Source organism: Neofelis nebulosa, chromosome 5 (genome assembly GCF_028018385.1).
Source record: "Neofelis nebulosa isolate mNeoNeb1 chromosome 5, mNeoNeb1.pri, whole genome shotgun sequence".
NCBI classification, from domain to species: domain Eukaryota; kingdom Metazoa; phylum Chordata; class Mammalia; order Carnivora; family Felidae; genus Neofelis; species Neofelis nebulosa.
Window position 1 is genome coordinate 76,730,678 of NC_080786.1, and position 26,779 is coordinate 76,757,456.

The 26,779-nt window shown below is 37.7% G+C and overlaps 1 protein-coding gene across 8 annotated transcripts in view; it reads left to right on the forward strand.

The window, feature by feature from the left end:
- Positions 1-26,779, forward strand: part of VPS8 (VPS8 subunit of CORVET complex) — a 251,993-nt gene that overhangs the window by 143,812 nt on the left and 81,402 nt on the right. For all 8 annotated transcript variants that reach the window (XR_009262061.1, XR_009262062.1, XM_058730711.1 and 5 more), the window contains 4 exons: positions 1,812-1,858; positions 17,433-17,580; positions 21,963-22,052; positions 25,448-25,490. Coding sequence is in view for 6 of the 8 variants with exons in the window: in XM_058730711.1 (XP_058586694.1) it covers positions 1,812-1,858; positions 17,433-17,580; positions 21,963-22,052; positions 25,448-25,490 (328 nt within the window). In the remaining 2 variants the exon portion in view is untranslated. The remainder of the gene's footprint in view (positions 1-1,811; positions 1,859-17,432; positions 17,581-21,962; positions 22,053-25,447; positions 25,491-26,779) is intronic.

A 26,779-nucleotide genomic window follows, 5' to 3' on the forward strand; every position in this document is an offset into this window, starting at 1 on the left:
CCAAAAGACAGTTGCAGAATAGTTGGACTTGAATGATATAGAGCATTGCCCAAGATACTGAGGAAGTACACAGAGAGTCATCCTGTCCATTCTAGTGGTGGGGACAGGAGGACACTTCTGATAAAACTCTTCTCAAATCACAGAGCCACCCCCCCTTTAAAAGTCAGCAGTTTCTAATGTATTTCCTGACCTTTAGTGTTGTTACTGTCATTTAAAATGTAAGGTTATCCAGTGCCGGATTTTCTAGTTCTCTTAGTCTCTAACGATACTTAGAGGCAGAGAGACCAAGTAAATAAATATAATGTCACTCATCAGGCAAACCTATAAAAGCTGAAGTGTCATAGATTTTAAAAAGGGTGGCTATTTGATTGTGGACTGTTTGTGGAGTCTTCACACATTTCTTTTAAAGAAATGAGGTATTTTATTGCAATGCTTTACTGAATATGAGAGAATCCTACACAAATTTTATAAAGCACCTTTGCTTTTGGTGGCAAGAGATAATGCTTCTGACCACTCGTTTTTAGAATTCTTGAGATGAAAAAAAAAAAAAACCAGAATATTAGGTTATAACCAGAAGGAAAGTCATATAAAATGAAACAAAATTGTAGACTAGGGAAAAGATAGAAAATCAAAGACTGATAAATGTATTTAAAATCTCATATTCTAAATTACATTGATCCTTTCTAGTTTGGAGACTCCCCTGCTTTATATACGTGAAGTTTGAATGTATCAAAAAGAAAAACTAAGTTATAATAATTTTGCTTAGCTTTCCTAAGAACTTAAAACATTATTTATATTAATTCATTTATTTTATTTTATTTTATTTTATTTTATTTTATTTTATTTTATTTTATTTTATTTTATTATTATCTTTTAGAGAGAGAGAGAGAGAGCATGTGAGCAAGGAAGAGGGGAAGAGGGAGAGGAAGAGAGAATCTCAAGCAGGCTCTATGCTCAGTACAGAGCCCAACAAGGGGCTCGATCCCATGATCCTGGGATCATGACCACTTGATCTCACGACCATGGGATCATGACCTGAGCCGAAATCAAGAGTCAGATGCTCAAATGAATGAGCCACTCAGGTGCCTCCATAGTGTATTTTAAGGTGTATCTCATTTAATTCTCTACACCCTGTGCAGAGGAAAGAAAAGATACTGTCGTTCTCTTTTTTCACATATGTAAACTGAATTGCTGAGAGAGTCAGTGACTTACACAAAGTCACACAGCTAATAAGTGGAAGAAACAGCACCCAGATTTTATGGCATATTAATTGCTAAAATGTTGCAGTGTGCCATCTCTTCTGTAGTTGATTACACTGGGGAGTTGGATTTTTTTTGGTGGTGGTTGTTATTTGGGCCTCAAGCTCCTACCCTACGTAGATTAATTGCCTTGCAATAGGCCATTATCACAAGGAGGCCCAGGTGAAGCAATCTGAACCCGTCCGTGTAGCTAGAGCCCACTATCTGCAGAGTAGTTCAGAGCATCTGCCGGTCTCAGGGTCCTTGTACTGAGAACTGCGAGGGGATATATGCCTTAATAGAAGGCTTTTTTTTTTTTTTTTTTTTTTTTTTTGCAATAACAAGACATTTGTGTTTCTTCTGCACTCAAAATGGAATGTGTGACAATGATTTGAATTACTGAGAGGAAATGACCTCCAAATGAGTCTTTAGAATTTCTTAGATCTGTACAGAAGACTTAATGGAATTGTGTGCACTTTAGAGATTTTTTAGAGTCATTCCTTACCATGGCATAGTTTGAAAATATGTTCTTTAATATTTAATCGTATTTTTAATTTTTTTTTTTTTATTCAGAACCAGGTTTTGCTTTTCAAGTTTTTGAGGAGTCTTCTTGACCCAAGGTATGTTCATAAATTTGTTTTTTTTTTTTTATGTAGATGAAAAATCAAAAGAAATAAATTGAGGTGAAGAAACTGGCCCATGGCATCCAAATAGTATAATCAGCTTTTGATTCTTAGTGTTAGTTTTTGATTAACAGTTTCATAGATTATACAAAATATATGATGAATATCGATTATATCTTGAGGGAATACTTTTTTCTGTTCAAACATGAGCATACATGGTGAGTTGTTATCAGTGTAAAAAAAAAATCATGAAAACATGTTTCAGGAGGAATCTGATGACCATCTAGCTTCCCCTTTCTATTCCTGACTTCACTCCTTCCTGTTCTTTATTCCATACTGCTGTGGATTGATAGTTTTACTTTGAAAGTAAACACCTAGTTCCCAGCTCACCTCTGAATTTATTACCTCTTAAATACTTATTTCAAGTGTTAGTTTTTAATAACTTCATGTGGTGGTATGAGAAGCAAAGTTTAATTTTTTTTTTTAAGTGCTGCTGTGGTACTCATCAAATAAAAACTAACCCAGGGAGATGATGAGATTAGTAATGGATTTGTAAGCAGAGCAGCTTTATGTGTGAGATCTTAACATTTTGCTGTGACTAAGCAGAGTACATTGGGAGTTGAGTGGAATAATATTTAACATCCTCTAAGACAGTCACTGTGTCTTAAATGGAAGTATGTGTCAGAATCACCTAAGAAACTTGTAAAAATACAGACATCTGGGCCCAAACTCACAGAATCATTGTGGGTGGGGCTATTTTTGATGTACACCCAGAGTTAAGCCTCAGTGGCATAAGTATAATATTCCAGTATGACATAGTTTTCACACGAGACATACAAACTTTTATGTTGCATTAGAATGTACACTAGTCATTGAAAACAGACATTTGCTTTAGTCTTCATGTCAGTTTGGGTTATTCCAGTATTCTGTGCTATTTTTACATACCCAAAATGCCAGTAGTTTTGTTGATTGTGTACTAATTTTTGAAATCTCAGTCATTTAAATCTAGAGCACGCTATGCTGCATTTAAATTCAGTCATCCAAATGTGCATATGCACGTTTAGAAAATCAGTCTGACTGTGTACCCCAGCACCCCTGTTCAAGACATTTTCATATTATCTATGTTTTGGTGGTGTTTTTTAATTTAAATACAAGTTAGTTAACATACAGTGTGGTATTGGTTTCAGCAGTAGAACCCAGTGATTCGTCACTTCCGTATAGCACCCGGCGTTCATCCCAACAATGCCCTCCTTAATGCTCATCACCCATCTAGCCCATCCCCCCACTCACCTCCCCTCCAGCAACCCTCAGTTTGTTCTCTGTATTTAAGAGTCTCCTGGGCACTTGGGTGGCTCAGTTGGTTAAGCGTCCGACTTTGGCTCAGGTCATGATCTCGCAGTGTGAGTTCGAGCCCTGCGTCAGGCTCTGTGCTGACAGATCAGAGCCTGGAGCCTGCTTCAGATGATATGTCTCCCTCTCTCTCTGCCCCTCCCCCACTCATGCTCTGTCTCTCTGTCAAAAATAAACATTAAAAAAATTAAAAAAAAATAAGAGTCTCTTATGGTTTGCCCCCCTCCCTATTTTTATCTTACTTTTCCTTCCCTTCCCCTATGTTTATCTGTTGTTTCTTAAATTTCACATATGAGACTTATGAGTGAAATCATACGGTATTTGTCTTTCTCTGACTGACTTACTTCACTTAGCAAAATACACTCTAGTTCCATCCATGTTGTTGCAAATGGCAAGATTTCATTCTTTTTGGTTGCCTAGTAATATTCCATTTTTCATATATACGTCTTCTTTATCCATTCATCAGTCGATGGACGTCAAGTTACTTATGTATTAATTCCCTGTTCTCAGAATATCACTGAGGCTAGATACCTTTTTTTTTTAATTTATATTAATCATTTGGCTCTCCCTCAGAGCCAGTATGGGCCCAAGTCTACTTCTGGAATTAACTGATGAAAACATCTTATATCAGAGTTGGGGGTTGGTGGAAAAAAGGATGGGAGGAGCTGGGAACAGAGATGTGAGAGAGAGGTGGGAGTTCTGGGCAGGCTGAGGAAGGAGGCATCCAGTCCCAGCCCTTTCTTTGGGGTCTATGCATCCCTTTTCCCATGGCACAGTTCCTTCTGTTCCTCTCTTGTGTCTGTTCTGTTCTCCTAGCACCTGGAGCCTCTTCCCGTAGGACAATTTATTTGATCAAGTCCTTTTTCCCCTGACCATCCGACCTGAGGAGACTCAAGCTAGGAGGATAGAGGAAGTTCAGCTTTGAGCTTGGCCTTTTCTCACATGTAATAAAATATAGAAGATGATATTTACCAAATCTTACTATTTTAAATAAAAAAATACCAGTATTAGGTAATATGAATATCAATATAGTCATTACTCTGAATGATTGTCCATCACATTTTAGCCTTTTTTTTTTTTTTTTTTTTAATTTTTTTTTTTCAACGTTTTTTATTTATTTTTGGGACAGAGAGAGACATAGCATGAACGGGGGAGGGGCAGAGAGAGAGGGAGACACAGAACCGGAAACAGGCTCCAGGCTCCGAGCCATCAGCCCAGAGCCTGACGCGGGGCTCGAACTCACGGACCGCGAGATCGTGACCTGGCTGAAGTCGGACGCTTAACCGACTGCGCCACCCAGGCGCCCCATTAGCCTTTTTAAATAAATATGCTTGTTGACTAACCTGAAAAACAAAAGGTGGGGATTAGGGTCTTGTCACATTCTGGGAAACAAGGGAGTATGGAAAAGATACTTAGAGGAAAAAGAGCATCAAACATAAGTAGACTGGCCCTGACTGGCAGTTTTCACTGGCCCACAATGGAGACTGTTTTTGCCTTTGATTCTTCCCTTTTTGTTCTTAAGCAACAGACTTTTTTTTAACAACCAGGTTCTCCTTCCATCACTCAGGAAGCTCTTTTAGCAGCATTCTGGCAAGTAAGGAAAATGAAAGAAAACAGTCATTTTCAGATGGAGACGCTATATGTGTGTGTCATGTCAGAATATTGCTTGTTTTTACTTTTGCCCCCAAAACCTGAGTTAGTAGAATCCTCACTGATGTGTGTGTGTGTGTGTGTGTGTGTGTGTGTAGAAATATATATATAGTTTATGCATATTTGATTTAACATTTTTGAGTATTCATTGAATTGTTCTGGAGGGGGTAGATTTTTATTTCGTCAGTAACATTTTTAAAGGGACAAATCATCTAGTTAAATTCTTAGGTATATTTCTCTTTATAAATTGTCTTTATTCAATTTCTTTATGTTATCTTTACTATGTAAATAATGTCCTCAGTAGAATTAATTGACCTATAAAGATATTGGTGGCATCTGTACATAGAAAGATTAGATAATTTTTGGTGGGGGAGTTAATCCTACTGAAACAAATTACTTGCCTGAATTGAGGCCAACAGCTTGGGAGAGAAAGGATTTGCATTCTCTTCCAATTCCCTTCTTTGGGACAGCTGCTACATAAAGCCCACCCCACCCCCACTCACTGTGTGCACTCCTGCTTGCCGAGAATTCTCATGGGAGTTCTCCTGATATATTTACATCCAGATGTAGGCCTTTTGTGCAGTGGGAATGCTTGAAGGATAATACAAAGGACACTGATGGTTTTTGTGGGGCTATGAGCTTACATAAGGAGTAAAGAAAATGTGCAAGTATATTTATATTCACAATATTTTCCTCAGTACACTTCTCTTGGTAATGTCAATTTAGCCTTTGTTAACTATCTCCTGGAGACCTCTGAAATATGTGGTATGACTTTCTTGTAGGAAATAAAAAACACATAAAAGTCACATTGTATTTCTAATATTTAATCAAAGTAAAGTAAAAATTGAGCATTGCTAAGAAAATGAGTAGCTTTACCAAGGAGCAAAACATAGGTTATGGAAATGGTTATACATTGGATTTAAGTTGAACCTGTCAGTGTTTCTATGGATAATTTTGAGGGGACATTTTAAGATGTTGACTCTCTTGGCGCCTGGGTAGCTCAGTCAGCTAAGTGTTCAGCTCAGGTCATGATCTCACGGTTCATGAGTTCGATCCCTGTGTCGCCGGGCTCTGTGCTGACAGCTCAGAGCCTAGAGCCTGCTTCAGATTCGTTAGTTCTCTCCCTCCCTCCCTCCCTCCCTCCCTCCCCCCTCCTTCTCTCTCCCTCCCTCTCCCTCCCTCCCCCGCTCACGCTCTGTCCCTCTCTCAAACATTAAAAAAAAAAAAAAAAAAGATGTTGACCCTCAGTGTTGAAATAGGATATTTCAAAATGAGAATAAAAAATTAGAACATTATGTTCATGAATTTTGACGTAGGAAAATCCATTTCTATTTCATTGAGTGCCTATCAGCTTGGCTGGGCATACCACCAGATATCATATTGTTAAGGTGAATTTTTCTCTACCCTTCAAAGGTTCTTCTGGCTGGATTCAGAATCAAATTGAGATGAGACAGATGAACACGAGAAAGTCAGATTTAATTTCATATGTATAGAACCCCTACATACATGAGAGGTTCAAAGACAGAAAGGTAAAGTGAGATCTGTATGCCATCCTGAACTAAGGAGTGGGATAGGGGCCTGGGGCTTCAGCGGGGAGGAGGGCATTTTACAGGGCAAGAAGAAGAGCAGATGTTGGGTATTTAGGTATTTGCCCTGCCATACAGATGGGTCACTTCAGAAAAAATTGATCTCTGATAATAACTCTTATTCTGGGAAAAGCTCCAAATTTAGATTCTTTTAGATAGTTTATGATGTGGACAATAAAGGCAAAAGAAAAAAATCAAATTTCCTTACAACTTACAGCCCATTGACCAGTCCTTGAGACGTGCCTCAGTGTTCATATTTTGCTGAGGGCAAAAGACAACCTTATCTTAATATTAACCCAACCTCCAGGATCCTATAAGTCACCTTTAACAGGTAAAAATTCCTTTGGAAACTTCCTTTACCTCTACCTGTCCCTCCTCCCCCACAGAGAGATGCCAGCAATCATCCTCCAAGCATATAGCCCACTGAGATACATTCTAAGGATCTCATGACTAGGGTTTTACTAGACACTGGTAAATGACCTTTCCTAACAACAGCTAGCCCCTCAAGGTCCTGGAAGCCTTGCTTCCAAGTTCCTTGGAGATTTATGCTATCTCTGACTCCCTCCCAATTTGAAAGTATATAATCAGCCATCCCTCACAACCCACTGCAGCTCTTTCTGCCCATAGGTCCTGTCCCATGCTTTAATAAAACCCTCCTTTTTGCACTGAAGACACCTCAAGAATTCTTTCTTGACCGTTTGCTCCAAACCCCAACATTTTCACATCAGTTAATGGAGGGGCAAAGGTTTCTCTTGAACTCACAGGGTCTTGATTGCCGTCAGCTCAGAACAGTCCATATGCCAGAATGGCACATTTTGAGGAGACTTGTTTCAAACCCTTTAGTGTCTTTGGTTAGTACTTTGCCAGAAGCTCAGATTAAACCTTTTAAATCCTGACATATCATTTCCTAATCTCCAAATCTTTTCAGCTAGCTAGCTAGCTAGATATAGAGGGAGGTAGGGAGGAAAGAAAGGAGAAGGAAACAGAGAAGGAAGGGAGGGAGGGAGGGAGGGAGGGAGGGAGGGAGGGAGGGAGGAAGGAAGGAAGGAAGGAAGGAAGGAAGGAAGGAAGGAAGGAAGGAAGAGAAAGAAAATAGCCTGCCTGCATTTATTTCTTTATTCCTATAATCAGTACTTCTTTGTAATGAAATTGCTGTCTGCTAAGTACTGTGCTAGAGGTTGAAATGGCTCAAAATTATACTCACATGTTCTCAATCCAGACCTGTTTCTTCTTTTTTATTTTCTCTCCTAGCAAATGGTATTCTCCACCCATTTATTTCACTTAACAATTGACTGAGTAACTACAGCATGCTAAAGCACACTGACAGGCATGGAAAGTAAAAGAGTGAATAAGATGCCCTGCCTTGACAGAATTTACATTCTGATGTAGGAAATAGACAAGCAAGCAGGCAATTACGTTTAAGTGTCTTCAATAAAATTTTGAGAGTGATGATGGATTCTTCACTTTGCTTTACCTACTCCATTCTACCTTAGCCATACCACACAGAACCAGTCATGACATCAAACTCTTGGATAGCTCCGTACATACGGGAGTCCTCCTCTGTTCTGTTGCCCACTGCCCTGGTTCAGGCACACAGTATCTCTCTCCTGATCCCTCCTGCTGGCCTCCTAACCACCCTTCAAAGCTCTCCTTCTCAAAGTTCTTTCCATTCCCATTATCCAAGGCCAAATACAAACTCCTCATGGTCTTTCTGTCTGGCTTCATTTGCTTCCTTTCTCCCATTTCTCTTTGCCCCTTTATTCCTCCCCAGTACTGACCTGTTTGATTAGAGGAGGCACTATGTGCTGTCATTCCTTCCTTTGCATATGTGTTTCTCCCTTAGTCCACTTTGTTTTCTTGAGAGCAATTTAATGTATGCACTTTATGTATGTGTGTATATATATATATGTGTGTGTGTGTGTGTGTGTACACATATATGTATATATAATTAGCTATTAAGAGCTCTAAAAGTTATATATGTGCTTTGATCCAGTGTTTCAATTTTGGAAAGTATTTTAAGGAAATACTGTGAAAAAAATGTGGCTGATATTAAATTAACTGTATTCACATTTACATAGTGAAAAAGCTATTTATAAAAGAGGATGGGGAGGTGACTAAGTAAATACTAAGGTATATGAGCAAAATTGAATACCAAATTGGCAAACATGGCAATGTGAATGTAAAAATAATGCTAAACTGGAAAAATACGTTAACAAGAAATAGTTTGCATACGTACTGTATGTGTATATGATTGAATGATAAGAGGACATGTACAGATGTAGACCGATCTGTAGACTGGTAGCTTAATGTTCACTATATTCTTTGCCCCCATAGATTTGCTTATGTTAATAATAAATATGAGAGCAATTATAAGTAGTTTGGAAGGGTCTGCTCTTTGCTTTTAAATTTTTTGAAACAAAACTAAGATATAAGTGCCACGTATTAAAGTTTTTTTTTAATTGCTTCATGTGTATTTAAAGAAGTCTTTCCAAACAACTGTTTTTGTTTTCTATTTACAGTGAAAAGGACACATTTTAAGGTTCTGCGTGATTTTTGTAATCCTACCCTTTCTTTTCTATTTATGTTGCTATTTTTTATTTGTTGCTTTCATTACCTTGTTTTTTTGTTTCTTTTTTTTGTTTGTTTTTTGTGGTTTTTTTTTTTTGGTATTCTACTTTTCTGCCTTTGGTTTTAATTGAGCATTTTATATGATTCCATTTTTTCTCTTCTCTTAGTATATCGATTATATTTCTTTTTTTACTTCTTTCAGTGGTTGCCCTTCAGTTGGCAGTGCACATTTATAACTAATCCAAGTCCAGTAACAGATAACACTATAGTGCTTCATGCGTAGTATCAGTACCTTATGATAAAGGATTCCTAATTCCTCCCTCTTATCCCTTATAATATTTGCTGTCATTCACTTAACCATAAACCATAATCACTGAATACATTGTAACTATTATTCTTTTGGACAAATTTTCTTCTGTATATGTGCTGCTGAAGCGAGCACAGGACAAATTGTTTTCTGTTAGATCAGTTAAGAATAAGAAAAATAAAACATTTATTTTACCTTAATTTATTCCCTCTCTAATGCTCTTTATGTAGATGCAGATTTATGACCTATATCATTTTTCTTCCTTCTGAAGAACTACCATTTCTTGAAAGGCAAGTCTACTGATGACATATTCTCACAATTTTTGTTTGTCTCAGAAAGTATTTCCCCTTCACTTTTGAGAGATAATTTTCCTGGATACACAATTGTACGTTGGTGGGTTTTTTCTTCCAAGACTTTAAATATTTCATTCTGCTGTCTTTTGCTTGCATGGTTTATGGAGAGAAGTGTAGTGTAATTCTTAGCCTTGCTTCTCTGTAGGTAGTGTTTTCCTTCCCTCCGACTTCTTTTAAGATTTTCTCTTTGCCTTTGATTTTCTGCAGTTTGAATATAATATGCCTAGGTATAGATTTTTGCTGTTTGTCCTCTTTGGTGTTCTCTGAGGTTCCTGAATCAGTAGTTTGATATCTATCATTAATTTGGGGAAATTCTCAGTCATTATTGCTGTGCAAATATTTCTTTCCCATTTTCTCTTTCTTCTTATGGCGTTACCTTTTATATTTGTGCCACAGTCTTTGGATATTCTGTTCTGGGTCTTTCTGCCCTCAAGTTTCTTTTCTCTTTGTGCTTCAGTTTGGGAATTTCTATTGACATGTTATTGACACACCTTTAAACTCACTGATTCTTTCCTCAGCGGTATCCAGGCTGTTGATGAGGCCATCAAAGGCATTCTTAATTTTATTTAGTGTTTTTTTCATTTCTAGCATTTTCTTTTGATCCTTCCTTAGAGTTTCCATTTCTCTGCTTACTTTACCCATCTGTACTTACATGTTGTCACTTTTTCCAGTAAGAGCCCTCAGCATATTGATCATAAGTTTTAAGATCCCATGTAATAAATCCAACATCTCCGGCATATTTGAGTTTGGTTCTGAGGCTTGCTAAATCTCTTCAAACTGTATTTGTTGTTGTTGTTTTTTATGTTGTCTTGTAACTTTTTATTGAAAGCTGGAGATGATGTACTGCATGAAAGGAACTATGGCAAATAGGCCTTTGGTGTGAAGTTTTATGTTTATCTGGTTAAGTGTGAGGCTTTGCTTACTGTTTGCCGTAGCGGTAGTTGTCTGATCCTGAAAATTACTTCGGTGTCCATGTTTTTCTCTCCCTGGTTGTCTTTAGATTTCCCTAGAGACTTTTCGTAAAGTCTGAGCTGTGTAGTTCTTTCGGTTCTTTTCCCCTGTTATTATATAGGCATGCCCTATTGATGTAGTGGTGAGGTGTGGTGGAGGAGAAGCATTCTTTAGTCCTGTGATTAGTGTTCACTCTTGGTGAGTTGTGTCTCTGGCAATGACCCTCCCAAGTACTTCTCAGTAACCCCCTTGTACCCCTTTAAGTGAGACAGGAAGGCTAGAGAGGGCTGGATGTGGTTATTTCTCTTCCCTCAGCTTGGTTAGTCTCTGCTAAAATAGTTTCCCTTGAGGGCAGTTGTATTACTTTGCAAGGCCTGCCTTCACAAAGTACCACAACTGTGTGGCTAAACAACAGAAACTTATTGTCTCAGTTGTGGAGACTGGAGGTCCAAGATAAATGTTGGGAGGGTTGTGAGAAAGAGTTCCATGTTCCTCCTCTACTTTCTGGTGCTTTGCTGGCAATCTTTGTCATTCCTTAGCTTGTGAAAGCATCACCCTGATTTCAACCTTCATTTTCACATGCATTCTCCCTGTATGTATGTTTATGTCAGAATTTTCTCTTCTTTTAAGGACACTGGTTATGTTGGATTATGAGTCCACCTTACTCCAGTATAACCTCATCCTAACTAATTACATCTACAAAGTCCTGTTTCCAAATAAGGTCACATTGTGAGATATCGGGAGTTGGGACTTCAACGTATGAATTTGCAGGGGACATAATTCAGTCCATAGCAGGCCTTGTTAAGAAGAACAAAATGCTCTGGATATATTTTTAAATGGCCACTTTTCTCCTCTCTGGTACTGGAAGCATGACTGGATTTTTCTCCGGTCTTCACAATGAGAACCTGGTAGCTCCTCAAGATAAAATCCATGAAAGTAGGGAAACTCCCCCAAGACTCGGCCCCCTAGGATATTTAATTCTGCAGTCTGTCCACACCGAATCTCTGGCATTTTGTCATTGACGGCTGAAGTTTTCCTACCCCAGTGTACCAGCTCCAGCAGTGGTGGCTTTCTGCTCCAGTAGGCTGTGATCGTTTATACCCACCTGTCTGTTGCTCTCTAACTCAGGGGTGGCAGCTGGCCCCACCGCTTCAGCTCTCAGGTAGATGGAACAAGAGTTGTTGATTTTCCGTTTGCTCAGCACTTTTCCTGAGAGGATGGAGGTGTTAACTTTCAAGCTCTTTACATGCCAGACCAGAAACTAAATGTCTTTGTTCTCTATATGTTCAGAATTATACGTGGATATCAGATTTATGTAGTCTGACCCAGCATCAGTTCAAACCGTACTTCTGAAAACTGTTGAAAGAATGTCTCTGCAGTGGGGTCACGGAACTGCATCTCTTTTGTCTCTCTAGTTCCATCTATCACTTTGGGGAGAGAATGGCATCAGGCGTCTCATCCAGACCTACAAATGCCCCAATTGAGGTATTATGCCGAGGTGGCAGGACCTGCACCTTCCCAGTATTTCTTTGAATTAGGCCACGTTAAGACAATTCTTGCTAGTGGGATCACTGGCATATTTCAGTGTTAGGGAGAGCTTTGCAGTAGGAAGAAAGTACACATTACAAATAACCTCAGCATTCTTCTTATTACCATTTTTAATAGTAGTATTTTGGAAAAGTTGTTTTAGCTTACCCTGTGAGATTTAATTGAAATCTGTACAACATTGGAATGATCCAGATACACTTTTTTTTTAATGTTTATTTTGGGAAAGAGAGTGTGTAAGTGGGGGAGGCATAGAGAGAGGGCGAAGACTGCCAAGCAGGCTCCACACAATCAGTGCAGAGCCTGACGTGGAGCTCGACCCCACAATCTGTGAGATCATGGCCAGAACCAAAATCAAGAGTTGGGCGCTCAACTGACTGAGCCACCCAGGCATCCCCAGGTACTCTTTATACCTGATGAGGTTATGGAACTAAATTATTTTTCTATGAAAATCATTAGGCTCTTATTTCTGTTAGCTTATAAAAGCCATTTTTCCTCTTTATGCAGGAGAACATTGAAAACAATACACTTTCTCTTTTGTGAATATCAGAAAGAGAACAAAAATTCTATTAAGTTTTGGGAAGGACATCTTTGACACTAGTATCAGACTAGGGAAATGGAAAGTGAACAAGTCCCCTGAAGACCTGAATTACATCTGCTGTTACATTGATTTGATGTGGCAGAATCTTTGCCATTAGACAGAACGGTGCCCTTGTCTGCTTTGGTCTGCGCCTCATAAAAGTTGATAAGGAAGTGTGGCTGTTCTGTATGAGGGATACTGTCATCTCTGCCTGACTTAGAGAGCCATAATGGAGAGCCACACCTACTGTGTTCTTTCTTGCAACGGATGGGTTTCCACCTAAACCAGTCTCCTGTCTGGTTTGTGAGGCGTTACTGTTGTTACAATTCCATGAGCATTTTGTGGGTTATTGTCTTTGCTGCCTATAATAATGCCTCTTAAAGTGTTTTTCAGGCAGATTGGCACATTCACTTATGTTTTGTTCAAAGGACATGGGATTACATTGTGGCATTTTTAACATGGAATGTAAAATGGAAAACTGGAAGCTCAGGTTAACAACCTTGTAAAACAACTTGATTAGAATGATAACTCCATGGACAATAATTGTCTTCACTCTCGTGTGTTGTGAATGATGTGTTTGAGTTTTCAGTCTAAAAGGTACCAAGCAGTCATCAGTACGCCATTACCTCTAAGGACTGGTTATATGGGGATGAGCAGAGAATTCAAGCAGTCAGGATTTAGGCTAAGCTGAGGTGGCCCTAAGTTGTCAGCACAAGTTACCGGGAGATTGTGAAATTCTCTCCCTCAGAAATGTAGAGTAGTCTAGACTGACCTATTTTTGTGCAATATTTAGAGTGAAGGGGAGAGACCAGACCAGACTTTTTTTCATCTCCTTGCAACATTTATTTTCTTTGTCAAATATTTTTATCAGAATTTTAGAGTCATTTTAATGACATCATTTATTCAAAACTGAAGCATAGTTTATCCTTCCCAGTAACAGCCAAATGTACAAGATCATAATTTTAAATTATTTATCACAACCTGAGTAAGTGTGAATGTTTTCCCCAACCTGAATTTTTGGGTATGGTTGGTGTGCATGTATTTCACAAGGCATATAAGTACTCTGCTTTAAAACAACACAGGAAACAACAGGTATTGGTGAGTATGTGGAGAAAGGGGAATCCTCTTGTACTATTGGTGGGAATACAAACTGGTGTAGTCACTGTGCAGAACAGTATGGAGTTTCCTCAAAAAGTTAAAAATGGAACTACCCTATAACCCAGCAATTACACTACTAGGTATTTACTCATAGGCTACAAAAATACTGATTTGAAGAGCCACATGCACCCGGATATTTATAGCAGCATTATCAACAATAGCCAAACTATGGGAAGAGCCCAAATGTCCACTGATTGATGAATGGATAAAGAAGATATGGTATATATACACAATGGAATATTACTCAGCCATCAAAAAGAATGAAATCTTGCCATTTGCAATGATGTAGATGGAGCTAGAGTGTATTATGCTAAGCAAAATAAGTCAGAGAAAGACAAATACCGTATGATTTCACTCATATGTGGAATTTAAGAAACAGAACAGATGAACATAGGGAAGGGAGGGAAAAAGAGAGAGATGGAAGCAAGCCGTAAGAGACTCTTAACTATAGAGAACAAACTGAAGGTTGATGGAGGGAAATGGCAGGGGATGCGCTAAGTGGGTGATGGGTATAAAGTAGGCCTCTTGTTGGGATAAGCACTGAGTGTTATATGTAAGTGATGAATCCCTAATTCTACTCCTGAAATCAATATTACAATATATGTTAACTAGAACTTAAATAAAATTGAAATTTAATGGGGCGCCTGGGTGGCGCAGTCGGTTAAGCGTCCGACTTCAGCCAGGTCACGATCTCGCGGTCCGTGAGTTCGAGCCCCGCGTCGGGCTCTGGGCTGATGGCTCGGAGCCTGGAGCCTGTTTCCGATTCTGTGTCTCCCTCTCTCTCTGCCCCTCCCCCGTTCATGCTATGTCTCTCTCTGTCCCAAAAATAAATAAAAAACGTTGAAAAAAAAAATTAAAAAAAAAAATAAATAAAATTGAAATTTAAAAAAATGACAAGAGAAAGTCTAGTGTATGCCTTATAAAAATCTACCTTTTACATATACTTAAGTGTTTATATCTTATATGTCATTGCTATGATTAAAATAGAAATTCCCAAAAGAATAGATAACGTTTAGGTTTAAAACATAGTTTTGATACACTAAAGTTAACAGTGGCAAAGCAGATAGCTAATAGAAGAGTAACAGAAGTAGCTTTGAGAAGGGAATATAACAATTTGTATTTATGTGCAAGACTGTGAAGCAGCAGTCTGAAACGGGTGTAAGTGCATACGTATTAGTTTATTAAAGTTTTCATTATGTTGATGTTGCCTGATCATTTCCCAGCAGACATATTATTTCCCTCACAGATGAATGCATCAGAATCTATTCATCTGAGTGATTTGCTTGGTTTGATACATATTCACATCCTTAGTACTTGTAAAGAGTTTTGTCAATAAGTGTTCTGGAAAGAATTAAATACTGGGATTTATTGGCAGATGCTTATGTCTAGTCTTAATTTGCTCCATAGTCTTGCATTTATAAGACATAGTAACAGAAGTGTGGCGTAGATAAAATATTAACACTACCTACAATATGACATAAACATCTGAGAAGTACACCAGCTCACCTTAATGTTAACGATCATCGATTAGCATTCCCTTTTTCTTTTATGTGGGCATATTCTGTTGGGACAAAACGTTGATCTTACATGAAGACCCATCGTTCCCCTGTGATTATCATGTGCATTTTCTATTTGGTCCGTGTAGAGCTTTCTGACAGCATTCATTCACAGCTGAATCTGGTTTCATAGCCCTAGTCCTTGTCATTTGCACCCCTCTATCCTGTATTTGGTTCCCCTTTTTTGAAGGCCATCCAGCACATTATTGCCTGTCCAGTTCAATTCAGTGTACATTTACCGAGTGCTTATTTATTATGTGCCAAGACTGTGTGAGTGCTGGGAGACATTGAATGCAGCAGTCTTTGCTCTCCGAGTTTATAGTGTAGTTGGGACCTAGACACTTAAAAAGATAATTTTCATGTTACATAGGAAGAACTAAGGTGATGCTGTACTTAAGGAATAACCAGTTACTTACCTAAATCCTGCTTTAAAGGCAGCTGTGAACTAACGAAATGAAACTCGAACTTAGAGATTTACAGCCAATTTGAGGACATACCGAATTAGCCCATCAGCAAGTATTGACAGCTCCAAGCAGCAGAGCTTAATTAATGAGTTCATCAGTCAACCTCTGGTAGGGACTGAGTGTCACAAAACTCTTAGTTTAGGAAAGATTTCCTATGTCTAAATATAATTCCTCTTTCTGTAGCTGAAGGCTCTTACTGGTAAAAATAGGAGGGCTATTTACCATTATTTATAGGACCTTTATAACCTCAAATTGTTCTCTGCGGAGTCAGAGATTCCCGCCTATGACTGTTGGTGTGGTGCACATGGGTCACAGGTGTGCCTAGAGACGGATCCCCTCAGCTCTTGGGGTGGGTCTTGGGGTACCCATAGTCCCCTGTGATCAGTCTTACTTTGTTCTGATGGGCCATGCAAATGCTGTCCTTCTCTGTATGCGTGATGTGAGAAAAGCTGGGAGATGTTGCTTTAAACCATCTGCCTTAACGTTTCTTCACAAAGCTAGTTTCCCAAGCAGTTTTGTATCTTATTAACCCTATTCCAGTTCTTTACATAAGGAGCTTTAGTTGAGGTGAAGAAAAGATAGGGCTGTCAAAAGGAACTGACTTCTTTTAAAGATGGCTTGTATGTCTGTAATGAGCAGGAGTTGATTTTCTAAGTAATTTCTTTTGGCCACCAGTAGTTGAGTGTCCACTGTGATAAAACTAACTCTGTGTTTCTCTAGCTTTTTTTTTTTTTCTTTCTTTTTTTTTTTTTAAAGAAAGCTCTGCATCCAACGTAGGGGTTGAACTCATAACTTTGAGCTCGAGTCACATGCTCTACCGATTGAGCTACCCCGGCACCCCAGTATCTCTAGCTTTTGTTATAGGTATTCTGAATAGTGGGCTTTGGTGACTAGCTGACATACAAAATAAGTGAACACATGAATATTGTGTGTCCTACTATTGATCCACTTTATAAATTTGTTTTAGTAGCGTGTAAATAACTAGCCCTTACAACATGCAGGGTACTGTTGCAGGGTTTAAGAATTCATTAGTGAGAAGATACGTGGTACCTATCCTCAAAGAGTTTATAGTCTTTAGATAAGAAAGATAATTAAAGAAGTAGTTACAACATGGTGTGATTGGTGCTACCAACGAAGTATGGTAGGGCCAGTTGTTAAAAGTGGAAGATGGTTTACTATATATAGTTACTCGTGGATCGTTGGTTAATTTTTGTTTCTTCTAGAGCAACAGTACAACTTTGGTATTTATTTAGAGGAGCTTTCACTGAATATTATTTCCTTAATTATTCACTATAAACTGAGAACTGTTGTGATTTAGACTGTGTCTGATATAATACACAGCTCACCCTAACACCCTAAGTAAAAGTGAGACTTGCAATTCACGATTTTGTATCACCAGAAGGGAGTTTTGCTTTCAAGGTTGACATACTTTTTACATGCCATTACATACTTAATGACAGATGTGATGAATTAATGCCGTTCTCTTTCTATTTATGTTTTCAGGGAAGGTATTCATGTAAATCAGGAATCGCTGCAGATGCCTCCCTCTGTTACAGAGCAGTTCATTGAGCTGTTGTGTCAGTTCGACCCAAACCAGGTTATAGAGACGCTGCAGGTCCTTGAGTGCTACCGCCTGGAAGAAACCATCCAGGTAAGACCTGGAATGCAGAGCGGATGTGAGTAAACTCATCCTAACCATTCACCAGTTTAAACATGAGCGAAAGGAGACTAACATAACATAGCCCCTGGGATCGAACCCAAATAGTCTGCCTCCACAGTGCCTGCTCTACATTGCTGTGGTAAACTGCTGTCCCTTTATTCCAGTAAAGTCAGAAACAGCGCATGTCCATCGCTGTTACTAATCAAGTTTCACAGACGTTCTAGCCAACACACAAGCCAAGACAAAGGAATACAATAAATATATTAAAAGGAGAAACCAAGCTCTTGTTTGTAGGCTCTGATGGTTAGATAGCTTGCTGTGCATAAGACAGACTCAGTGGCAGTCAGTAGTCTCAACACGCTCATTGCCTTGGGTCCCTTCCCTTGTTTTCTCCTGTTTCCACATGAACATGACTATGTGCATGTGTGTGTGTGCATGCGTGTACGTATACACACATACATATTCTAATCAATAAGAGGCTAGTATTTAAAATTTATTTTTAAACTACTGTTATATATCCTTTCCTTTATTATCAATACTTATGAAACAGTAATCTGTATTCCCTGTGCCACCTTCTGAACTACTCACACACTTTAAAAATTTTTTAAGTGTAAAATATTTATATAGAATTGTACAGAATTTCAAATATCAGTGTACCCACCAACCCAGTTTTATAGATGTTCATGTTTGACATACTGGCTTTAAATCTTTGTTGTTTGTTTTAGAAATCATCCTCTTTCCCCTCCCCCCCCACCGAGGTTACCACCAACCTGAAGATGGGAAGCATATTCTTCCCATCTGTGTTTATTTTTCCTATAAAATGCATGATACAGCAATAGCACTGCTAGGAATTTATTCAAGGGATACAGGAGTGCTGATGCATAGGGGCACTTGTACCCCAATGTTTATAGCAGCACTCTCAACAATAGCCAAATTATGGAAAGAGCCTAAATGTCCATCAACTGATGAATGGATAAAGAAATTGTGGTTTATATACACAATGGAATACTACGTGGCAATGAGAAAGAATGAAATATGGCCTTTTGTAGCAACGTGGATGGAACTGGAGAGTGTGATGCTAAGTGAAATAAGCCATACAGAGAAAGACAGATACCATATGTGTTCACTCTTATGTGGATTCTGAGAAACTTAACAGAAACCCATGGGGGAGGGGAAGGAAAAAAAAAATGAGGTTAGAGTGGAAGAGAGCCAAAGCATAAGAGACTCTTAAAAACTGAGAACAAACTGAGGGTTGATGGGGGGTGGGAGGGAGGGGAAGTTGGGTGATGGACATTGAGGAGGGCACCTGTTGGGATGAGCACTGGGTGTTATATGGAAACCAATTTGACAATAAATTTCATGTTAAAAAAATAATAAAAAAATAAATAAAATGCCTGACACAGTCTTCCATGTTTATAGAATTTGTAATAATGGTATCATATAGAACATACCCTATTGCAAATTGCTTTTTTATTAAATTTTTTAAATTTATCAATTTTTATACATGTAGAATTAGCTCATTCATTTTAATGATCATATAATATTAATTGAATGAGTATGCCACAGTTTATTTCCCTATGGATAGACATTCAAATTGTTTCCAGTCCTTCACATCCTAAACAATGCTACCTTATACATCTTTGTATGAACCTTCTTATGTGCCCATGTGAGCTTTCTCTAAGTAATTACCTGGAAGTGGAATTCTTAGACAGTAGACTAGCTTATTCTATTGTTACTGCCAAGTTGATCTCCTGTTTGTTTCTATTCTCACCATCAATGTTTGGTATTTGTTATTTTTCCACATTCTAGTTGATTCCTAACATTTTTTGGCTTTTTTTTTTTTTAAAGTTTATTTATTTTTGAGAGAAAGAGAGAGAGAGCTGGGGAGGGGCACAGAGAGAGGGAAAATGAGAGTGAGAGTGTGAGTGAGAGAGAGAGAGAGAGAGGGAAAATGAATGAGAACCCCAAGCAGGATCCACACCCTCAACACAGAGCCTGACTCAGGGCTCAAACTTATAAACTGTGAGATCATGATCTGAGCAGAAATCAAGAGTCAGACACTTAACCAACTGAGCCACCCAGGAGCCCTACACTTTTAGACTTTTAATTTTTGCCAGCATGATGGGTATCATTGATTATTCATGACATTGAACATCTTTCCATATGTTTAATGACTTTCAGGGTTTTTTTCTCTGAATTATCTGTTCATATCATTTGCCCAATTTTCTACTGAGTTTTTGCCCTTACTGATTTGTAGAAATTCTAATTTCTGCATCTCTAATCCTTCACTGATTTTATATGTTGGGGATGCCTTCTTCCAGTGTATTGTGGCACGTTTTTTTTTAATTTGGTTTCTAGTGACTTCTGTTTTAATTTATCATTCTTTTCCTTTAAGGTTTAAATTTTTGTGTGTGAGTCTTCCTTTTCTACCTTGATGGTATAAAAGATATCCTCTTACACGAGTTTTATAGCTTAGCTTTTTACATTTAGGCTTTTAATCTATCTGGAATTAATTTTTGTAAACAGATCAAGGGAGGGATTTCTGTATTTTTTTTTCCCCTGTGTGTAACCGGTGGTGTATGTGGTATTTCTGGCATCCTTTCCTCACTGATTCATAATGCTATTCTGCTGTATACTGAACTCTCAGATATACATGCATCTTTTTGTGGAATCTCTTCTGTTCATTTGGTCATGTCTTTCCTTTTACTGTTACCACATATTTTAAATAATATAGCTTCACAATAAGGCTTATTATTTGAAAGAAGAGTCTTGCCTCCTCATTGTTTTTCTTTAAAATTTATGTGTACTCTTAGACTCTTACTATTCTACATCAAATTAGGAATCATGTTGTCATCTTCCTTTAAAAAAAACAAAAAACAGGGGCACCTGGAGAGCTCAGTAGGTTAAGCGGCTGACTTGGGCTCAGGTCATGATGTCACGTTTCGTGAGTTTGAGCCCCATGTTGGGCTCAGTGCTGACAGCTCAGAGCCTAGAGCCTGCTGCTGATTCTGTGTCTCCCTCTCTCTCTGCCCCTCCCCCACTTTTGCTCTGTCTCTGTCTCTCAAAAATAAATAAACATTAAAAAAAAATTTAAAAACCAACAAACTTCTGGCATTTTGATGAAATATATACAATGAATTTATAGGTTAATTCAGGGGAGATTGACGTCTTACAATGTAGAGTCTTCACATTCAGGAACATGGTTGTCTTTTTAAAAGCCTTTTATGTTCTTTAGTGAGGTTTCAACAACTTTTATATGATATACGAGGTTCTTGCAAATGTTATCTTAAATTTGTTCCTAGATACTTACACTTTTTGTTAACAATGTGGAAGGAAAGTTTTTGAAATGACATCTTTGTTGATTGCTGCTGCTGTAGGTTACTAATTTTTATACATTGTTTTGTATCAAAAAGAATCTGAATTCTTTCTTCATTTAAATAGTTTCTAGATTTTTTAATGACAATACTATTTTTCAAGAATAATGGTAGTTTTTCTTGTCTTTAGCTTTTCTTTCTTTTCTTTTTTAATTTTTTTTTTTTGTTTACATTTACACTGTTTTCTCTCTTACCAGATGTCTAAGAGCTCCAGGATATTATTTAGAAACAGTGATTGTATGCAATCTTACCTTGTTTCTGATTTTAAAGGGAATGGGTCTAACATTTTACATTAAATATGGTGTTTATTTCAGGATTTTGATAGATAATTTTTAATAAATTAAGAGTTCAATTCTCAGTTTAGGTAAGAGTGTTTTGTTTTTGCTAAGAATGGGTACTGCATTTTATCAAATACTTTTTCCTGCATTTATTGAGATGATCACACTTTTCTCCTTTGAACCTATTTATATGCTAATAATGTTATTTGTGCCTCTCTTTTTTCTTGCTGCTAAGAAAGTTTTATTCTACTTTATTAGTCTTTTCAAAGACTATTTTGGGGTTTGCTGAAACTCTGTACTGTTTCTTTGTTGTTTCTTTCCCATAGCATTATTTTCTGCACTTAATATCTTTCATTTATCTTCTTAGTTTACTTGGTATTTTTTTTTTACTAATTAGAAACTTTTAGTTTATTGATTCTTATTAAGATCTCACTTATACATATGTGTTACCTTTTTTCCAGTGGATATACTCAGTCAGGTAAATGAAAACTTTAAATTAAACAATAGTGAAGAAAAAAGTGAATGAACATAGTTTAGTTAGAACTGCCAAGATGGGCAACTTCTAACACTAGAAAGTCCAATATTTCATATTACACTGGAAAGTAATGTACTACTGAGGTATGAATTCATTATTTACTGTCATATTGTTTTCATCTTTAGTAGGATCCTCTCCACAATCAAGATTTGTGAACAAAAATCCTTATCATTTCTTCTTTCCTAGATTACCCAGAAGTATCAACTTCATGAAGTCACTGCCTATCTATTAGAAAAAAAAGGAGATATTCATGGGGCCTTCTTAATAATGCTAAAGGTAATATTTTACTATATTTGCTTTGTCATTTTCTGTCCACGCCTCCATTCATCAATCTGTCTTTTTATTGAGATATAATTGACCTGTAGCATTGTGTAAGTTTTCATCAGTCCATCTTCATTTCTTGTGTGTCAAAGTAAGTTGCAGACAGTATTGCATCTTACCACTATTTTTATCATGACTAGAGTTTAGTCATTGGGTAGAACATTTCTTTCTGGTATACTTTTAAGGTGAAATTTATATACAATAAAGTGCACAAGTCTTAAATGTGTCATGTACTGAGTTGTGACAAATGCATACACCTATGTCCCTAGTCCCTAACAAGATAGAGAACATTAGCTTCATCAGAGAAAGTTCCTTCATGCCTCTTCATATGCATTCCCACTTTTGTCCCCCCACAGATCATCATTTTTCTGATTTTTTTTTTTCACTGTGAATTAGTTTTACCTATTTTATGCATTCATGCATTCATGGGTTCCTCCCTTAGTAGTCTTGTATAATTCTCCTTTCACCATATTTTTGAAATGTATCAGTAGTCCGTTTCTTTTATTGCTGAATGGTATTGTACAAATATACTACTATTCATTCAGTCTCTTGATGATTGACACCTGGGCTATTTCTAGTTTTTGGCTATTAAGAGTAAAGCTACTACGATCACTTTTGTACACAAATATTTTCATTTTCACAGGAAAATGTCAGTACCAAGGACTGGAATCCCTAGGTCATAGGATAGGTGTAGGTTTTAGGTCTATAAGATGTTACCAGACCTCTTTCCAAAGTGGTTATTCCATTTTACATCCTCTCCAATAATGTATAAGAGTTTGGGTTGCTAATTCCCACCAACAGTTGATGTTCTATCAGTTTTTCACAAAAATTTTTATCCATTTTTAAAATTGTTATGCCTACAATAAAAACTTATCATTTTGGTGGTATTAAGTATAGTCACATTTTTGTGCAATCGTCACCACTATCCCTCTCCAGAACTTTTTCAACTTCCCAAACTGAAACTCTATACCCATTAAATGGTAATCTCCCATTCCTCCCACCCCACATCCCCTGGCAGCCCCCATTCTTTATGACTCCATGAATTTGACTACTCTACCTCACATACATGGAATCACACAGTATTTGCCTTTTTGTATACATTAATCATAAAGTCTTAAAGAGTTACCCATGTTGTAGCATGTGCCAGAATTTCATTCAGTTTTAAGGCTAGATAGTACTCCATTTTATGTGTATACCAAATTTTATTTATTCATTCATCTGTTGGTAGACACTTGGGTTGCTTCTGCCTTTCAAACTTTGTGAATAATTCTGCCATGAACATGGGTGTACAAACATCTTTTCAAGACTCTGCTTTCATTTATTCTGGGCATACAACCAGAATGGAATTACTGAATTAAATGAAAATACTATTTTTAATCTTTAAAGAATTGCCATACTGCTTTCCATAGTGGCTACACCATTTTACATTCTCATCAGAAACGCACAAAGGCTTTTAATTTCTTTACATTTTCTCCAACACTTGCTTTTCTCTGTTTTCTTGTTGGTAGCCATTCTAATAAGTGTGAAGTATTGTATCAGTTTTTTAAATACTGTTATCTAGCTAAGGAATAGATTAGGGATATCCTCTCTTCCTATATATGTATGTATGTGTATCCAGCACACATGCAGCAACATGCAGAGGAATGGAACTGGACCACTTTCTTACACCATACACAAAAGCAAATTCAAAATGAGTGAAAGACCTAAATGTGAGACAGGAAACCATCAAAATCCTAGAGAAGAATACAGGCAGCAGCCTCTTTGACCTTAGCTGCAGCAAAAATGTGACTATACTTCTTACTAGACATATTTCAGGAGGCAAGGGAAACAAAAGCAAAAATGAACTATTGGGACCCCATCAAGATAAAAAGCTTCTGCACAGTGAAGGAAGCAATCAACAAAACTAAACGGCATCTGACAGGTCAGATTATATGGAAGTGATGAATCACTAAATTCTAGTCCTAAAACCAGTACTACACTACATGTTAACTAACTTGAATTTAAGTTAAAAAAGATGTTTAGAGCAAGGAAAAAAAAAAAAAAGAATTTCTTTATTGGCTTCTAGTTTTTCTCTAGCTGTGTAATCATAAAACAGGCCAGGAAGAATATTCCACAGAGGTTTTGTGTAAGCTCTCAACCTCTTTTAATGTAGAAGTTATCCCTACATCTCTTTTTTCCTTGTCGTCTATTTGTTGAAGATATTGTGAATCTAGTTTTAAAGGATAGTTAAAAGTATTCCTGGCACGGATGGGGGAAAGAGAGGCAGTATATCCTTGAAGGGAATAACACCATCATTTACAAAAGCATAGGAGTACAAAGAAATACGAAAGACTAGGAGAGCAGCCAGCATTTTACTAGGGCTCCACTATCCATGTGTTGGCAGGCCAGAAGCAAAGGCTGGTTGCAGATCTGGGAAGATTTTGTAGGACACCCTAAAGAATTAGGACAGACTCTGTTGTTCACACAAGATCAACTAAAAGTTTATAAGCGAAGGAACTGATACAATGTTCTTTCATTAAGACTGCTCTGGTTAGGTAGGAGACTGAGGGGCAGGTAGAAAAGGGGGAGGTTCATCTTAGGGAGGAAGCAGAGAGCACTTGCGAAGCTGTGTAGTGTGGGTGTGAATCTGTGAGGCTTGAGCTGGAGGCAGTGGTGGTGGTGGAGTGGGAAGAGGATTGGATTTGAGAACTTTTGATCTTTGAGTATAGTATGGAGGAAGTAAGAGGAAGTGGTTGATGACAGTTGTATGATTTTTAGCCTATAAGGGACCTCAAGAAAAAGAGCAAATTTGGAGTAGAAGGGATATATTAAAGGCCACTCTCAGCGTATAGTAATATCTGGAATATCAGTAATGCTGGACTATCAGTTAATGCTTTCTAAGGATCCTAGTATTCGGTTAGAGCAGTGGACACTGCAATTGCATATTTAGAGGTGCCACACTCAAGGCTGTGCCCTCTGCTGTGGAGACAGTCTTGTATGTTCTTTCTTATTCCCTCTCACCCCTTTTTCTCATAGCCCAGTGTGAATTTTATTCCCTTATACAAAGCTTGGATAAATCCTACTCCTAATTACCCTGCTAGAGAATGTCATTGATGACTATATGGTGGTACAACAGAAGCAGAGTGGGGCAGATTAAGTGACACTTGATATTTTGGGTCCCCTTCGGTACTGCTAGCTCTGCTTTCTATATACACAAGAATTCTCTTCTGAATGACAGTAAGGGTCATTCTTTATAACCTTGTTGTTTCTTTAGGTTTTTTCTTGTAAAATATGTAGTTCAAATATTTGTGGATTAGGTAACAATGTTCCTCTTACCTCCTGTGTTTTTGTTTTGTGTTTTTACCTCCTAGAGACTACAAAGCAAACTTCAGGAGATAACACATCAAGATGAAAGTAAGTTCCTGAGTATAATTTACAATTATTTCTTCCCATGGACCCCATGTTTTAAAAGATTTTGTCTAACAAACTGCATTTATTGACTAATAATTACGTCGATCCGCATAAATACTTGAACATTGATCCCAATTTTAGCTTGTTTTCAAGAGCTCCTAATAGGAAATCATGTAAACCATTGTGGCTTTGTGGTGCCATCAGTGGAGTTCAGGGTACAGAAAAGTAGGCACTTTTCACTGGTATTATTTTTTTGATTATATTTCTCTGCCAATTTTTAGTTATATATAAATAAGGTGCATAACTAAATATTACTGTAATACCCAAATATTACTAAATATTACTAATATACCTAAATATTACTGTAATATGCTAAGCAATAGCAAATCAGAGCTTCTAATGAGGAATAGCCAGTGTTTTCTGCACTGCATTTATGTAATTTTTAGCACAAAGCAGTAAAACTTGACAGTATGGAATGTTAAATGGCCTTGTCACAGATAGATACAAAATTCCCATCATTTTCCTAGACACTTGAGTGGGTTTTTAAAAAATGTTTATTTCTTTTGAGAGAGAAAGCGAGAGTGTGCAATTGGGGGAGGGGTAGAGAGGGAGGGAGGGAGAGAATCCCAAGTAGCCTCAGCAGAGTCTGATGCAGGGCTTGAACTCAACGAACTGTGAGATCATGACCTGAGCCAAAATCAAAAGTTCGATGCTTAGCCAACTGAGCCACCCGGGAGCCCCTATATTCCTAGACATTTTAGAAACTAGATTTATTTTTTTTTAATTGTGGTAAAATTCATAGCACAAAATTTACCATCTTCATCATTTGTAAATGTACAGTTCAGTGGCATTAAGTACATTCACAGTGTTGTGCAGCCATCCTCACCATCAATCTCCAGAAGTTTTTCAACTTCCCAAACTGAAATTTTGTATCCGTTAGACAATTACTCCCGTTCCCTGCACCCCCCACCCCCCCCAGTCAGTCTCTGGCACCTACCATTCTACTTTCTCATTCTGTGAGTTTGATGAGGTATCTTATAAAAGTAGAATTATACAACATTTATCCTTTTCTAAGTCTGGCTTACTGGCCTAGCATAATGTCTTCACAATTTACCCATGTTGTAGCACGTGTCAGAATTTCATTCCTTTTTAAGGCTGAATGATATTTCGTTTCAGGTATATACCAACTGCATTTTGTATCCTTTTGTCTGTCAGTGGACATTTCAGTTGCTTCCACCTTTTGGCCATTGTGAATAATACTTCGGTGAACATGGGTGTACAAGTATCTTTTT